At 37.0% G+C, this 16,628-nt stretch overlaps 1 protein-coding gene and 2 long non-coding RNA genes across 7 annotated transcripts in view; 2 read left to right on the top strand and 1 right to left on the bottom strand.

The window, feature by feature from the left end:
- Window positions 1–4,176: 4,176 nt before the first annotated feature.
- glsb (glutaminase b) overlaps window positions 4,177–16,628 on the top strand; it is a 51,450-nt gene continuing 38,998 nt past the window's right edge. For all 5 annotated transcript variants that reach the window (XR_014207477.1, XM_082175742.1, XM_082175741.1 and 2 more), the window contains exon 1: window positions 4,177–4,634. Coding sequence is in view for 4 of the 5 variants with exons in the window: in XM_082175742.1 (XP_082031868.1) it covers window positions 4,348–4,634 (287 nt within the window). In the remaining variant the exon portion in view is untranslated. The remainder of the gene's footprint in view (window positions 4,635–16,628) is intronic.
- Window positions 4,642–5,996, bottom strand: LOC309503055. The gene is made up of 3 exons (XR_014207481.1): window positions 5,873–5,996; window positions 5,640–5,738; window positions 4,642–5,079 (listed from the first exon to the last, which is right to left on the bottom strand). It is a non-coding gene; the product is annotated as an uncharacterized lncRNA (long non-coding RNA).
- LOC309503056 lies at window positions 8,777–9,943 on the top strand. The gene is made up of 2 exons (XR_014207482.1): window positions 8,777–8,898; window positions 8,936–9,943. It is a non-coding gene; the product is annotated as an uncharacterized lncRNA (long non-coding RNA).

Genomic DNA, 16,628 nt, shown 5'->3' with positions numbered 1-16,628 from the left:
TCTGTGTGCGTCTAAACTCAGTGCTGATAACCACCACCTCACTGCCCGCCCACAGTCAGCCCGGAATGAAGCCTCTCCGCGCGGATGTCAGACCGGCTGCGGCGCCTCGCCTGGTAAGGCGTAATTCAAGTCATTGTGAACGATACGATTTAATAGAAAAATAAACATTTTACCCTTGTAGGCTGTATAAAATAAACAGTCCTGTAATGTGCACACTAATGAATCTCCAAAAGCAGTTCCTGTCTATACTGTGTCCCCCCTACAGAGATATTAGAGCTGGAGCCTGAATAGCGTTAAATTATCAAAAAGTTCAATGCAAAAAGCTAGAATGTGTTTTCTTTAATAAAAAAATATAAAAAAGCTTATAGTGAACCTCACTTAATAAGGGCACCTTATAGTGCCCCCTAGTGCATAAAGGAAATAAGGTGTTCAGTGAGACTATAATATGGACATTATGGACTGTAAATAACGATTTCTTTTTATTATTATTTTTTTTTTAGGATTTTGATTTTATATAATATTTGGACACACACACATATGTCACCTATGAGAAAACATTAGTATAATTGGTTTGTATTGTATTGTATTTTGTATTGTCTGTTTCTTTTATTTCTCTCTCTCTCTCTCTCTCTCTCTCTCTCTCTCTCTAATGGACCTTGAGTCTAGCATTTTTATTTATTTTTATTTCCCGTGCTCCCTTCAAGGGAGCACCTACACAAAGCTACGGAAAGCCCTTCTGAGAGATACTCCCAGGGGTGCCTGAGGGGGGTGGGGGGGAATGAGCACCCCAGATGGATGGATTTCCCTGTACTGAATATGGGCAATGAGTTGTATAGCATCTGTGTACCTACACAAGACTATGCTATGACAAAGCCTGGGGGAGAGACAGACGTCATCTGATCCAAGGAGAGGTCCGTGCAGAAGTGGAAGAGGAACGCGAAAGCCGGAGTAGCTAACAGTAGTAGTAACAATAGCTATGTGCAAGCTGGGAGCTTGGACTAATTGGGACCATAACTGCACGTAAGATCACCTGGGCAGAACTTTGGAAGACAGAACCAGCTAGACTCAAGTTTCTGATCCATTCAGTGTATGATTTCCTTCCAATCCCAGCCAACCTGCATTGCTGGGGTTTAGCTAATACCCCAGCATGACCTCTGTGCCTGGCAAGAGGTTCCTTAGAGCACATCTTATGTGAGCAGCTGCCCGAAAGTCTTGGGAGAAGGGAGGTACAGGTGGCTCCATGACCAGGTTCTGAAGGCAGTAGCTGACACCATATGTATCGCAATCCAACAGAGTAAACACCAGCTCCCAATAATGCACAATATCACCCTTGTCAAGGCGGGCGAGAAACCTCAGCTGGAGCCTATGGGCTGCTAGCCTCAGCTCGTGATTGGCTGCTGAAGGTTGGCCTAGGGAAGCAGCTGAAATTATCCGAAAAACATTGCAAGGATGACACTCAGGCCAGATTTGGTCTTAACATCTGACTGTTTCAAGCAAGTGGTCATGTTGGAGGAACTTACTGTCCCTTGGGAAGTCCAGATAGAGGAGGCCCACCAGCGCAAGAAGGCCAAGTATCTCGAGCTGGCAGAGGAATGTAGAAGGCATGGGTGGAGGTGGGCTGCAGGGGCTTTGTTTCTCTTTGGTATTTGAGGGTTGCAGGAAAGAAGAGTCACCAAGAACATCATAGCCACAAATGAAGCTTTTTTCACAGCTTCTGTGGATCAAGAGGGGAATGATCATCTCCGGCTGGGTCACCCAGACGAGGGTGTCTGATGAGACCGGAAAAAAGTTGCGGCATTGGGTGTTTCAGAAACCAGCTTTTTTGATTAATTTAGTACACTTAAACATTTCACATTTTGAAGTATACGTTTTTTCATCTGTTTATATTTTATTTATTATTTTGTTTATTATATTATTTATATATACAGAACTTTAATTTGTGAAAACTAAGCATTTAATAATCATCTTACTAAGACACGTTATTGGGAGATATAGAGTGACAAGGGATATTATGCATTGTTAGTCTGCTATACTGTTATTTAGATCTAATTGATTTACATTAGCTATCAGAATTTCATCTTGGCCATATAAATATCAGCAACTGCTCCAAGTTTGCTCAGTTTGGTCATCTAAATAAAACAGTGTTTTTTCTCCCTGACCATTATCTCCATATTCTCTCTATAATAGTTTCAAATATTTTGTTGTTTTATTGATTGATTTTGTCCAGCCACTATATATGACAGGCTTTAGGCTACTTCTGAGTCACTGTCATATGAACTGATTTTATATGAACCAGAGGTCCGTTCATACATGCATACATGCACCATATAGGCTAATACAATTACTTTTCAGAAATGTTATGGTAATACCAACAGTATACCACTGAAGTACCGTGATATTACCATGTGATACCATCACTAGGCTACTTGTTGTTGTAAGAGACATATTGCTGTTTATAACTAGATGAAAACTGTTCAAGAATAAATATAAACAAACATGACAGTCGAACTGAAATATTTGCTGTTTTGTTATGTTTGGGCTAAATCCAATTTCTCACACATTCTATGTGTACACATTCCACAAGATGGCAGCATCAGACTGTACACGTGTTCTCTAATGGATTATTTCCTTTTGAAGCCAAGAGTGAAATCGTAACCTCGTGTAATTACCTCACTGTGACAGTAGGAGGCGTAAAACACTACATTCTTTTTTGGTTTAGGCCTTGTAAAAGTTTAGAAGTTTCTAGAATGGGTAGGCCTGAATGACTCATATTATAATGTTTTCCTCAAGGACAAACTCACACAGAAAATACAATTGTTCTGATACAGAACAAAATGGCTTTTATTTTTCCGGTTAATCAAGAGATTAATAAGATGATATATGATTCTCTTGATAAAATCAGAGTTAAATCTGCAACTTGCTGGATTGAGCACAACAACAACTTTTTCAGTGGCCTCAGTTACAGAAGTAGTTTTCCCACTCCCAAGAAAAATGATCTAATGTGGAAATCAGTCGTGATTGGTTTCTCTTGAGCTCCATGCAGACCTGAGCTCTTCATTTTACAGCCATTAGAGATAAACTGTTTTCTCTAAAACATGCCACAATCAAATTTTGTTGTTCTCACCCAGTTTCATCTTATATTAACATCTCGCCCAGTTTCATCTTATAGTAACATTTTCTTGCATCAGATTAAAATCTACAGGTAATAATTTAAAATTGCATCATTAAGCATTACTATTTATTTATTTTAACATATATATTTTTTAAAAACAACAACATTATAACAGATTTTATGTCTAATTGAATTGCAGTTGGTCTTATAAAATGGATGACGACTCAGTTGATGGCATGAATTTTTCCATATGGCTTACATTTAATTAAAGACTGTGCATATATGTCAGCTATAATGATGTTTCTCTGAACAGTTCTGTTTTAGATAGATAGTAATTTTTCCAACTGTGAGAAATATTCACTGGAGTAAAAAGTGTGACAACAACTCTGATCTCCCTATACAGTATAATATAAATAGCATATAGAATATATAGAATATGATATAAAATATCAGGTAAATATAGGCACATCGTTTTGTTATTGCAAAGTAAAACTAAAAAAAGTTTTTGTAATTGAAATAAAGTTAAATTAAAATAAATAAAATATAAATATTAGATGGAAAAACAAACTTAAAAAAAACAAAATTGCATTGACAATTAGACCTATCTATAATAAACAAATTGAAGTTGAAGTATACCTAAACCAATACTGTTTTTTTTGTGTTTTTTTTAGTATAAGTGTGCAATGTTATTATTTATTATTTATTTATTGCTGAGTTTGCACACACAATTCATTTACTTAGCGTCCAGTGATCTGAGGCGTCCTCTTGACGGCAACAGTTCAAACATGTGGTGGCCAGGGTGAGTACTGTGTTAGTTTTGCTAAAAAGGTAAATGTGCAAACACTTTCAGGACAACAATAATGAGAATTCACTCAATTTCTTATATACTCAAAAAGCAACATTCCAAAGTCAAAGACAAAACCTACAACGCGGGTCATACAGTGAGTCATTGCAGGATGTGATGCATGGCAATCAAAAATGAAACATGTTTTTTTCAGCCAATGATGTGAGAGAATACGTGCATACATTAGCACGTTGCTCAATAATACGTTAGCTGGGCGTGTACGTAAACGCATTGCTCGGTGTTCGTCACTAAAATGCTTTTGGCTTAGTCAGTATTTGGTAGGTGCGTAAAGTGTGGAAATTGACTGTGCTGTTGATTCTGGAACTACAAGTTGTCTCCTAGTATTTTTCAAAATAAGGACATTAAACTGATTTAGCTCGACAAGACTGAGATGTTACAGTTTAGGGCTTCAATTGTGCTCAAGGAGTTGATTCAAACCAGCCCTAAGCGTTCGTTCTCTGACATTATAAGGCACAAAAAGACTTTACCAAACGCGTACTGCTTCAGCGCTGCTTATCGGGATGACAGAATATCTAAATTAAAGATTGTCTACAATGGAAGACCTTTTATTCAGCCTTTAGCTGGGAGAAGATTTCTGTGTACAAAGACCGATGGTGCGATTGAACCCACAGAGCCGGTGAAGAAAGATGAGACTGTCCAGGAAGCGACGGCAGATAAGTACGAAATTTATTTATTTATTTGTAATTTGGTCATGACGCATGAGATATTCAAGGTTATTGATCAGAAGTATACGGCATGTGTTCAGCACACGCGCCAAAATATTCCTGAAGGGCTGACAACGTGGCGGTGTGTGTACACTTTTACTGCAAGTGGGTGGAGAACATGTGTAGTCTAATATTCATATATTAGAATTTGGTTAAGGTCACGTATACAGTGTTTATTTGTGGTAATGTGGCACTCCCTATTACTATATGAAGGACAGTCCAACGTCTTGACATTATGGTTTTTGAACGAATCTTTTTAAGTGAGTGAATCGGTCTCGTTCACCTCCATGCACTGACTGTATTTTCCGTTCACAGAAGTGGCTGTTTTTGGAAGCGCGTGACTCCTGTTCCGTTGTCATGACAAATCGTGTCCTCCCTCGAAATCGGATCTCCCCAAACTGTCAGTTAAAGGGATAGTTCACTTTGAAATAAAATGTTGGTATGTTTTAGCTTACCTCAAGGGCATCCAAGATGTAGGTGTCTTTTTTTCCGCAGTAGTTTCAATTTTGATATTTTTAGGTCAAACCGTTCTTGTCTGTCAGTCATATAATGCAGGTCGATGGTCACTGTCTCAAAGAGCATGCACAGAGTCCAAATTAAAACAATTCCCCATCGTCCAAATTAAACAATTCCCCATCGTAAGTACACATTGATGGCCTAAGACACGAAACGAGCGGTTTGTGTGAGAAAACGAACAGTATTTATATCGTTTTTACCTCTTGTACACAGCCACGTCCAAGTGATCTGAGAGCGCGGGCGGGTATAGATATATACAATAGAAGTCGCCTTGGCTACGGTTTCGTTCCTATGAACTGCAGTAGCCAATGCGAATTCTATTGTATATATAGATTTGACCTAAAAATATCAAAATTGAAACTACTGCGGAAAAAAAGACACCTACATCTTGGATGCCCTTGAGGTAAGCTAAAACATACCAAAATTTAATTTCAAAGTGAACTATCCCTTTAACTATTATCCTAAGTATGAATGATATTAATTTAAAATATGCATATCTTACTATATAATGCGTACGAAAACACATACGTACGAAAATTCCCTTGAAGGGAGCACGGGAAATAAAAATAAATAAAAATGCTAGACTCAAGGTCCATTAGAGAGAGAGAGAGAGAGAGAGAGAGAGAGAGAGATAAATAAAAGAAACAGACAATACAAAATACAATACAATAAAACCAATTGAACGTCATTTCTTACACTTGATTAATTGTTAATTAATAAATAATAATAGTAATAATAGCCTATTAAGTGAATAATTGAACATTGGGGGTGACCCAATTTGTCACTACACTTTCATCAAAGACCAACTATATAGCTTGAACCAATTGTATTCGAGTGTGGGCTGTGAAGGAGCATTTCATTGGTTGAACGGACTGAACGAAATTTTAGTTTTTAAATGAAACAGCTTGGCAGCGTCCGAAATCGCATGCTCTCTTGAGTAACGTTAGGCACTTATTTCGAATAAGTACTTCACGAGCGCTAAAAAGTATGTTCTATATAGTATGAATGTGTGTATTATGAATGTAATTCGGACGTCCTTATATTCGCCATGTTGTCATTATCATGTGACCTACCAGCGTCAGTTGCGTCACTTCACTGCCATTCACAAATCCTCTCCCGTGGATTCATGGGATAGTAAAGTGACCACCACATGAACACTTCAAAATCTCGCTAGCCTACTATAAAGTAGGGAAATATACAATTTCAGATGCAGCCCTAGTTTATGAATGAATCAGCCTTCTCTTTTAAAAAAATAAAATTAATGAATGACATGTTTGGTGAGCGAAATAACCAAAAACATCTAATTCGTGAATCATCTGAATGAACTGGGGTGTTAAGAAAATGAATGAATTGGAACAACTCGTTCGTAAACCAAAGTTATTGAAATGGGATTTTTAGATTGTCTCGTTTGTGAACGAAGATCGTGATAATTGGAAGGATGGTGCTCTACAAATAATGTTTGTAAAGTTTTGTTCACACATCGACAGAAAACATAATCTAAAAGATTGATTTGGATCGATGTTTGTTCATCAAAATGAAGATTGATTAAAAACGATTAATCGATAATGTCAACCCAGCCCTAGTTAATTGTTCTTGCCGTGATTGGCCTTTAGTCATTCACAACAAGAAAAGAAACTGTTATGAATGTGTTCCAACTCCATGCACACACAAGTTATTTAGGCTATCAAAATCATTGATTAGCTACTGCTGTTAAGTAAATTTGTAGGCAAATACAAATTAATTTACTGAATGCATAATTAGACCGGAACGCCTCAGTGTTTTTAGCAAGTTTGTTGAGTGACTCATTCATAACAGAAAGTCTTGTTTCCTCTTGCAGGGGAATGACTTGTAGAAAGGGCCACTAAATGATTTAGGGAACGAGTATGTTTTTTTTTTTGTAAAAGTTTTGAGTAACTGGAATGAATCATGATGAAACCAATAATGTTTAGCATTAGTGTGCTAACCCACTAATGTTTACTTTGTGGAAGTTGAAGAGGGGAGTGGCGGCGGCTCTTATCAGCTGCTACATTATGACTCCACACATACGGCAGCTGTGGAATGTAAATAATGCACTTCCACAAACAGCCAGTGAATGTGTGGGGAGATCTGCTACAGTGTTTTCAGTGGAGCATTCATCTCTTATATATTACCAAACTTATTATCCATGTTTATAGATGAACATATCCCTGGCAGTCTTTTCCTCATGCTCTTCTGTTTGCCTGTGGTTCACACAGTGTGCGTGACTCATCGCTCGTCTGTCCATATGGATTATTTATAAGATGACGCAGAAGGCTCGTGCTGTCCCTGCAGAGAGACTTTAATCGAGAGCTTGATCATCCTCTCATGAATGCCATTCTGTCTCAAGGAGGAGCAAGATGACTGCTGTTTTCCAGACAGTCTGAGACAAAGAGTAAAATTAATGTTAAAATTTAAATTTCTGCTGTCCTTGCCTACTCAGTTAATTAAAAACATGGGCATTGGTTTAGCTGGCATAATTAAAGTTGATGACGTACAGCATAATCCTGTTTAGTGACGTGTTGAACTTGGACTAATGGGTAATGCAGATTATTACACAATTAAAAGTGCTGTAAGGTTGTAATTGCATGAATATGGTGTAGTGGTTGACCACGTCTAGTGTTGTCAAAATGTAAAAAATGTGACGATACCAGCAGCATTTCCCTCTAGCATTTTGAGCGCTGTTGAATGGTTTCTTAAACACCTCTACACATCTATGTTGAGCGTGGGAATGCAATGGCCAATCACAGACATATTGAGCGCGTGAACGCAATAGAGTGGTGCAGGTATTGACGTCACTTTGTAGGCCAACCGGCAGTTAGCATCACGCTGGTTCCCTTGACAAAAAACCAATAGGATTTTCCCTTTTGGATTATCGCTAAAAACAAGCTCTGCGATCAACAAAATTATATGATACTTGCATGTTTTGTCCATCAATACACTTATCACAGATACTCAACTGAATTTTGAAGCCTAAGTGCAGTCGCCATGTCAGTAAAAAGCTATAAACAAACTACACCAAGGTCCCATGAATTCATCGTCACCATTACTAAGCTTCTGACACCTCTTTCAGTTTTTATCTAAAAACATTTTCCCAGAATGTTTGAGTTAGAATAGTTTGTAAGATCACAATTATAACCATTCCCATGCTAGAGGGAAATGCTGGGATCATCACATTTTTAAAATTTCAGTACTTCATTACTTTTGACAACACTAACCCCATCCATCCATCCATCCATCCAATCCAATCCAATCCAATCCAGTCCAATCCAATCCAGTCCAATCCAATCCAATCCAAAATACCTCTATATAACAGACCAGTTTTAACTGTGCTGTTTACTCATCATTAATTGGCTTGATACTTCCAGCAAGAAGCTATGAGCTGACACGTCCTGTTTGAAGCAATTAACTCTGCATTCCTTTGGAAATTAGATATTGATTGTTTTGTTGTCATGGGGATATTCTGTGTATTCAAAGTGTTGAAAAAAAGTGAGGAGTGGTGAATGGAAATTTCAGGAGTCTGCTGCTGATGTTATGGGTGAAAGTGAGACCACAGGCTGCTGGTTTGGACCTGAAGCTGATCACAGACACCAGACACATGCTGTCACAGACTCCCAGAGCTACTGCTGTTGCCTTGACAACAAGACTTAACAGGTTATAGTGGAGAAAGTGTGAGAGGAATATTTGTTCTAGAATTGCTCTGATATATACTATGATATAGAGATCACTCTGCTTTAAATGCAGAGCTTGACGCTTACTGTTTTCCCAGGGAGCACACGTGCTCCTAAGTTGAAAAATGTTCGAGTGCATAAAAAAAAATATATAAAATTGAATATATGCACTTCAATTCCACACCAGACGTTCTTGAAATGTTTCTTATTTATTACATTTATTATGATACATTAATTATCAGTTAAACTGAATGTTAAACAAATAATATTGTAATTAAACATTTACTAAACTAAATAAGTTTTTTTTTTTAACCTTAAACTTTTATCCCAATACTTCTGTGATAGATCCTTATGTAACAGAAATATTTGACTGACCAGTGTGGTTTGTCCAATAAGAATTTAGAATACATTTTTAAGATTAGTTTAGCTGTTTTCATTCTTTTGCTTTTAGTTCTGATGTTACAGTACATAAAGTGGCAATATGAAGATATTTTTGCTATTCATTTGTTATGAATAAAACAATCTTTTCATTTGCCTCCAAGTTCCAAATAAAAAGAGAAAACAATCAAATAATAGTAATAATAATCCTCTTTAAAGGATGAAGTTCCTTTCATTTGTAAAGTATTTATTTAGATCATTGGATTATGCAGAGATATGCATTACATGGTTATTTAATATAACTACATTGTGGTGGTACACTACTATTGAGATGAGATGTTGTTTTTTTTTCATACTACTGCACATCACTATTTTCATCAAAGACCTTCTGAAGGTCAGCAAACGTTTCTCTTATTGATCTGTGAAATGTCAGTTAATCTCTTGGGAATCCCAGAAGGCCTTTATGCTCTCCACCTCTATTAGATTGGCTCCTTCCACTTCTATATTAGGAGATTTCAATTCTTTCTTGTGTTTGTTTGTGTCTCAACACTCTGGTCTTCATCCTGGTTTCATTCTATTTCACACATTCATAAGGCAAGGCAAGGCAGGTTTATTTATATAGCACATTTCATACACAATGGCAATTCAAAGTGCTTTACATAGAAGAAATCAAAATAAATAAGAATCATTAAAACAGGATAAAGGCAGTTAGCTGATTATTTCTGTTCCACTTGTAGTTGTAATGATCCATCATGATGGGTATGGTGACTGGATATCTAGAGCACAGAAATGCTAACATACTCTTGAAAAGCATTAAATCAGACCAGTTCTTCTAACTGTTAGAACATGTTGCCTTTTTGCCTTTTATAAATCAGCCTTTGGATTTTGTTTTTAGTATGGGTGCAGTTGCTCTGATGGACCTTTGCTTAATCTGAGATTAATACTAGCCTTGTTTTAAAATTTAGTGAGTAAATATTTTACTTATTACTTATTTATGGGCAAATTTTGTGTATTTTTATCCTTATTAGAATATTGTGCCATTTGCAACATGCTGACAACAAAATCTGTAGAAAGTCTTATTGCAAGTGTTATGTTTTTGTATGATGCACATATTTGCTAGTTATGTACAGCTTTCCAAATTGGTCCCTTATTTAATTTAGAAGCAGAACTGAGCGTATGCGATTACCTGTGTCTGTCCTTCTTCAGGTAAAGAAATCAGTTTGCTCAGTTTGCCATCAGTGTCAGAAGATAAAGAAGATATCTTTGTTGTTGTATTCGTTTGAGGCTTGAGGGGATTTCTCATGACTGATAACATCATGTTCTAGGGCTGCATGATTTATCGAAATGAAACCGCACGTGATTACGAGAACGGCTCTGTGATCAGTAGTAAATGCTGCTCCATCTGAACGCCCAGAGACTCCAAATATGCCCCGCGGTAGATAACGATATTCAGATAAGCTGAATAAACAGACGATTGAAACGCTTTGATTTATTAAATGTTGTCTTTTGTTGGACAACAGGTTCATAAATGCTTCCGATATTTGGAAATATGTTTGTCGCATGTTGCTTTTTGAAATGCACGTTACAACGTAGCAACTCAAACTCGCAGTGCTTTCAGATGGAGCAGCATTTACTACTGATCACAGAGCCGTACGTCACTGACAAGCTACTGCTACGCATTAAAAAAAAAAATCGCAATAAGCCAAACCGGTTCAAGCGCGATTTCATGTTAATTGCGATTAATCGTGCAGCCCTGGCATGTTCAATGCTTTGAATCACTCCCAATGATCTCTATGAAGTGAAACATCAGCTTCAGCGTGATGCGTTGATCGTCAATTGAGCCTTGTGAAGTGGCACTCAAAGTCAAACTAACACCAGAGTGTTTAATATGAGTTTTTATGAAGTTCAGAAGACATCAGTCACAATGTTTTAGTTTTCTCTCTGTGTGTAACATGATGCACGGCTCCTTGAGCGTGACACAGGTCAACCCTCTCCAGGAGATAACTGAACATGGTGTCAGTGAAAACATCTGAGGCAACGAGGGGTTATATCTTTTGCCTCTATGGCCTGAAAATAACAAAAGGATGGTGTGTTTCTGTGCCAAAACATATGGTCTATGTGCCAAAAGTACAATTTAATGCCATCTGTGCTGATCACCTTTTATCGAGCATTTATTTGAAACCGTGTCTTTCACTGTACTTTCATGATAATTTGTTGTTGGAAAGCCATCCGTGGACTTTTGATTCACCGCTGACAACTAACCTCCTGTCGCTTGAGCTCTCTCCGGCGGTTCGGGTAATTGTCCAAAGCGACAGAGTGTGAAAAATGGACTGAGCTCTCGTCCTTGTGTGCCGGGGAACTTGTTTTCCAAGCCAGTGAAGATATTGCTAAAAGCTGTCATTGGCCCCTGCAGAGAATTTTTTTGATCAGATTTCGATCATTGTTATAGCAACGATACTACTGTAGATGAATAGGCTATAATGCAATGGCACATAAAGAAAATGCGAGTGGTGCTTCATTAGTTGCCAGGATGTTGCTATTCGATTTGCTAAGTTTTTCTGTGTTCATTTCAACTTGTTGAAACTCACATAGCAGCAACCTCTAGTTTCAATAGGTCACCCCTTTTAGGATTTTTATTGCTCATTCTGTCACATGCACACATACACTTCTTTGTGAGCTGGTATTTTCTGAATCAGTCAGATTGTTACTTTCAGTTTTCCACTATTGCTTTACATTTCGTTACTGGTTGTCTGCCATGTCAGTAAAATCTAATGCCTCAATAACAAAAGTCTGTCAACAAATTACTAGGATTTTTCAGCACAAAAGGTGAATGAACATGAAGATGTGATACCTGCAATTAAAGTTATTATGTGGCAAGTTAATCTGCCAGCACTCTGTCAGTAAAGTGAAGTTATCTGACATCTGAAACCCGCGGTGAATGTTCTTCTGAATTGCACGTGGTGCAGAGGTGCATGCTTTCTCAACCCCAAGGGCCTCACAGAGGTGCAACCGAATTTTCCACAATCCTCCAGAGAGCGTCACATGGCACTTGGCAGTTGGCACAGCACCGTAACATTGGAATAATTTGCAAGTAATTGTTTTAAATGATAATGATGGGGCAAAAACAATTACACCCTAATCCAATTACTTTTTACTTGAGCAAAACATTTTATACAATGTTGTAGGGTTGAGCAATTTAGCCTACATTAATCAAATCAGTATATTAGAATTATTTCTGAAGGATCATGTGACACTGAAGACTTGAGTAAGGATGCTGAAAATTCATAAATTACGTTTAAAATATAAAATATTTGTCATGTTTTTTAAAATTGTATTAATATTTCTAAATACCATTTTTTTGATAATTATTTAATATATATATATATATATATATATATATATATATATATATATATATATATATATATACGCGCAAGTAAATTGCAATAAAAATCTAGCAAAATAATTGTCATGTTAGTTCTTCCAATCCTATCACTAAATGAACATACTGAAAAATTATGTTGAATCATTTATTTATATGCACCAATATACAGTATCAATTCATAGTAGTTCAGTAATATTTACCCAATACCCACATACATTTTAATTTATGAAAAATGCCAAACACCTTTGATTCTGGGTGAAATTGATCTTTTGAATTGATTCACTTAAACGGACAGTTTAAATTTATTCAAGGAAATGAACAAGACTTTTCAACTCTGGTGATTTTGTACTAAAACATCCCTGTCTCAATGCTCTCATAAGTTTTAAGACAAGTAAAGATTGTAGAGCTAGTCAGTTTTACAGTGTTTAGTTACATTAAATCTTTTGAGAATGACTCTGAACGACCTCACCTACAGTACCTGTATCCAGAATACGTATTTCCACTTGGCACAAGGTTTAGATGAAAATACCACTGTCAGCAGCAGTAACTGTAGAACACAGTCTGTCCTTTCCATATGCCCTACCTGTCCCATGCACTCTGAAAAACAAACACTTTACACTGAGCCTATACTGGCCATTGTATACAGTGGCTAATGCACCAGGTTTGTTTCGGTCTTCACTGAGAGCTGTCAGCTGAACATAATTTAGGCAGCAGCTTTATAGGTTACAGCATCTGTCGGTGGAAAGCAAGTTATTGAACTTTTAAAACCGTTTTTAAGGATGTTGTTTCGTAACAAATTTATACTCTAGTAACCAGGGTACTCTAGTGTATGCTCTATTATATGCTCTAGCTCACCCCAAAATGAAAATTGTCATGTTTCTCAAGGTCTACGGAAGAAGAAATTCTTAATGGATTGACTAACTGATGTAGTATTGTTCTCACTTCCTATACGTACAGCAGGGTTGGATAGGCATCTAATGGCTCTCTTGAGGACAGTATAACTACCAGTATATGTTACTCATCCAGACAATGGACCAGATTTATCAGACAGTGTGTGGATGGGCAACTGTTTGTCACAATCCAGAAGGTTTGGATCCTTCACTTCCAAATGACTTCCTGGCACTTTGAGCGCCATGTCAGTGCATCCTCTCTTTTGTTTTCCTGAAAAAGAATCCACTGTGTATTTTTTTTTATCTTTTATATCAGCCTTCATCTTGCTTATTGACCATAACATAAAACATGGTTTTCAACTGTGATAACTAATGTGCTCACTGACACTACTGTTATTTATATAGCACATTTCCCATTATGAATTATACCATTTGGTCCGTTGGATCAGATTGCTTTCACACATGAAGAGAACCACCCAATAGTTCACTTGCAATTGGGCCGAGACCACCTCGTTCAGGCGGTCTCGGAACGATTGTTTTTCTGCGGATCCAAGCATGATGGTTGTGTTTACATATACCCAATAAATTGTCTATGATATACCTAAACAAAGCCGAACCAAGGTATAAAACGCACCAAGTTCTGAAACAAACTCTCAGGTGCCTTATTTGTATCTTCACAACTTGTTTACATTTTTTTTTAAATTATTATTATTGAACAGCTACTTGTAAAATCAGCTTTTCCTCTAATGCAAGTAGCAAAATTCATTATCAATTCATATATACTTGGTGTATACTTTGTGATGCATTGAAGTCAAGACCACCTGTGTCAGAATCTTTTGATCGAGGACCAGATGGGAACTCTGATTGATTGAAATATCGGCCTTCCCTGTACGAGTTCACAGATAGGAAGAACATAAGCCATAAATAGCATCAAGTGTCCTTTAATACCACCATGAAGTTTAATACGCTCTGAGGGTCAAGCTGTTTAGACCAATAAACAACTGTTAAACTTGCACAGTGTGCAGTAAACACAATCAAATGCCATGTGACCACTTGTGTAATGAAGAAAAACAGGAAGTTCTAAGATAGTTAGATGGCGAATATGTATTTTCAGTTTCATATTTCCTCATCTCTGGGAATATACTTCCTCTCCTGTGTGTTTTGGTATAAATGTGATGAATGCAAGGTCAGTTATCTAATGCTTTTGTCCTTTTTCCCTGTGAATGATGGCCCTTATGCCCGGAACAGCTGAGTCATTTGTGAGCATTTATCCAGGAGACTTTGGTGTTACATTGCAAGTTATGTCAGGTTCCTTTAGTGTAAGCCCATCACTGACCATTATTATTAACCAGTTACAACAAGCTTTAAATCTGACCTCACCCAATAGAAATGACAAAGGCTAAAGGTGTTGATAAAACAAAGGTGTTGATAAGATAAATTGCTTCTACACTGTTTTTTCTATGCTTTTTCTATATTTTCAGATTTTTTTAACTGTTTCCCTCTATATAGAATGACATTATATAGATCAGTGTTTCCCCACCATTGACAGAATTTTCCGGCAATCCATGTTTTAACTGTTAAACGGTAGATGACACTATTATGCATCTTCTGAAAGAGTACAGAATCTCTGGATCAAAACACAGGGCGAAGAAGAAGCAGAAAGAAGCGAAAGAAGCATTGCATTGTTAAATAACGTGATCATCAATTGTCAGCAGCATATAAATCAAAACTGCCTAACGTTACCGAATGAAATGTCGACCCAGGAACGAGGTATATGACTGTGAAGCTTTCGGGGTGTTGATGGACTCGATCTACTAAATCTGTTATGATCATCGTTCCGAATCCCATCCAGACGCCTAGTCTTTGACAAAAGTTTTAACTTTTTGAAACTTACTCACATTCAAGTGTTGATTAAAAAAAAGAATGCATGAAGCTAGAATAATTTTGCTTGTTTTTAAATGATATGCTCTGGTCTTTCTTTTGATAGATTGTATGTTCAGATATTCATACAACAAAATATTCTGGCGGCCATGACATTTTTGTCATTTTTCAAAAATTCTGCCGCTGCCTGGCAACTTTTTGAAAAAACGCTGGCAGGGAAAGAGTTAACAGATTAAGATGATGGTTATCATGCCCCACTCATGTACAAATGTAAATTACCGTAAATGATTAAACCATCAATTTAGCTCTCATTAGTTGTTTGTTGTTAAATAAATATTTTGAACCGATTGCATTGGTCAAACAAATTGTTGTCGGTTACTTATTTATCAGTACCGCCCCCACACCCTTATTATTATTTGAAAAAGATCATGAATATCATAATTTAGTAATGAATTACTTTCATATTGATTTAATGAATTTAAAATTTGTGATTTTATAAAATGGACATTAAAATATTTACACAAAAATCTTGATTATTTATTTGAATAATTGTGCAGCTTTAAAATTGTGCCACCAAGTTCCCTGCTGTCGAGTGACTGTCTCTGCACGGTCTGTGGTTTTTGGTTGCGTGCTGGGTTTGTCTTCTCTGAGCTGTCAGTGGTGTGTAAATAGGCGTGTAATGTTTGTTTTATTAAGTCTGCTGGAGGGCGATGAGCTATCAGGCGCTCTGAGAATCCCTGGAATCCCGTTTAGGGTCAGACACTGCAGAGACGGAGAGACTACCGACAAAAGGAGAGGAGAGTGGGCCGGAGTCAGACAGATGTGCTGTTTTGTAATTCATAGACTTTTAGTGCTAAGTAGATCCCAAAGGTCCAGTGTCGATGATTCACCCATTTCCCTTTTTTCGATCTTTTGTTTTTCATTAGACAGAACTACAAACCTACTGTTTCAGCTGCAAGCTGATACCGCAATTCTGACCATCACACAATTGATTTTGAATCACATAACGCTGTTTGTACTTCAAGTGACCTCACTTTAAATTAAATCAAATAATGACTGTTGTGGGTTGTGTCGTCAGATATTCCTGTGTGTAACTTTTTTTGTTTTTTGTTTATTTTTCTGCATTATCTTTTATAAAATTCTCTTTTTCATGCACTTAATCTTACAGTAATGTTCCATATGTATTTTTTGGCAAAATGTTGATTTCCACA

This window comes from Leuciscus leuciscus, assembly GCF_965113295.1.
Source record: "Leuciscus leuciscus genome assembly, chromosome: 7".
Lineage (NCBI taxonomy): Eukaryota > Metazoa > Chordata > Actinopteri > Cypriniformes > Leuciscidae > Leuciscus > Leuciscus leuciscus.
Note: the sequence above shows the minus strand (reverse complement) of the source record. Positions and strands in the feature narration are given on the sequence as shown.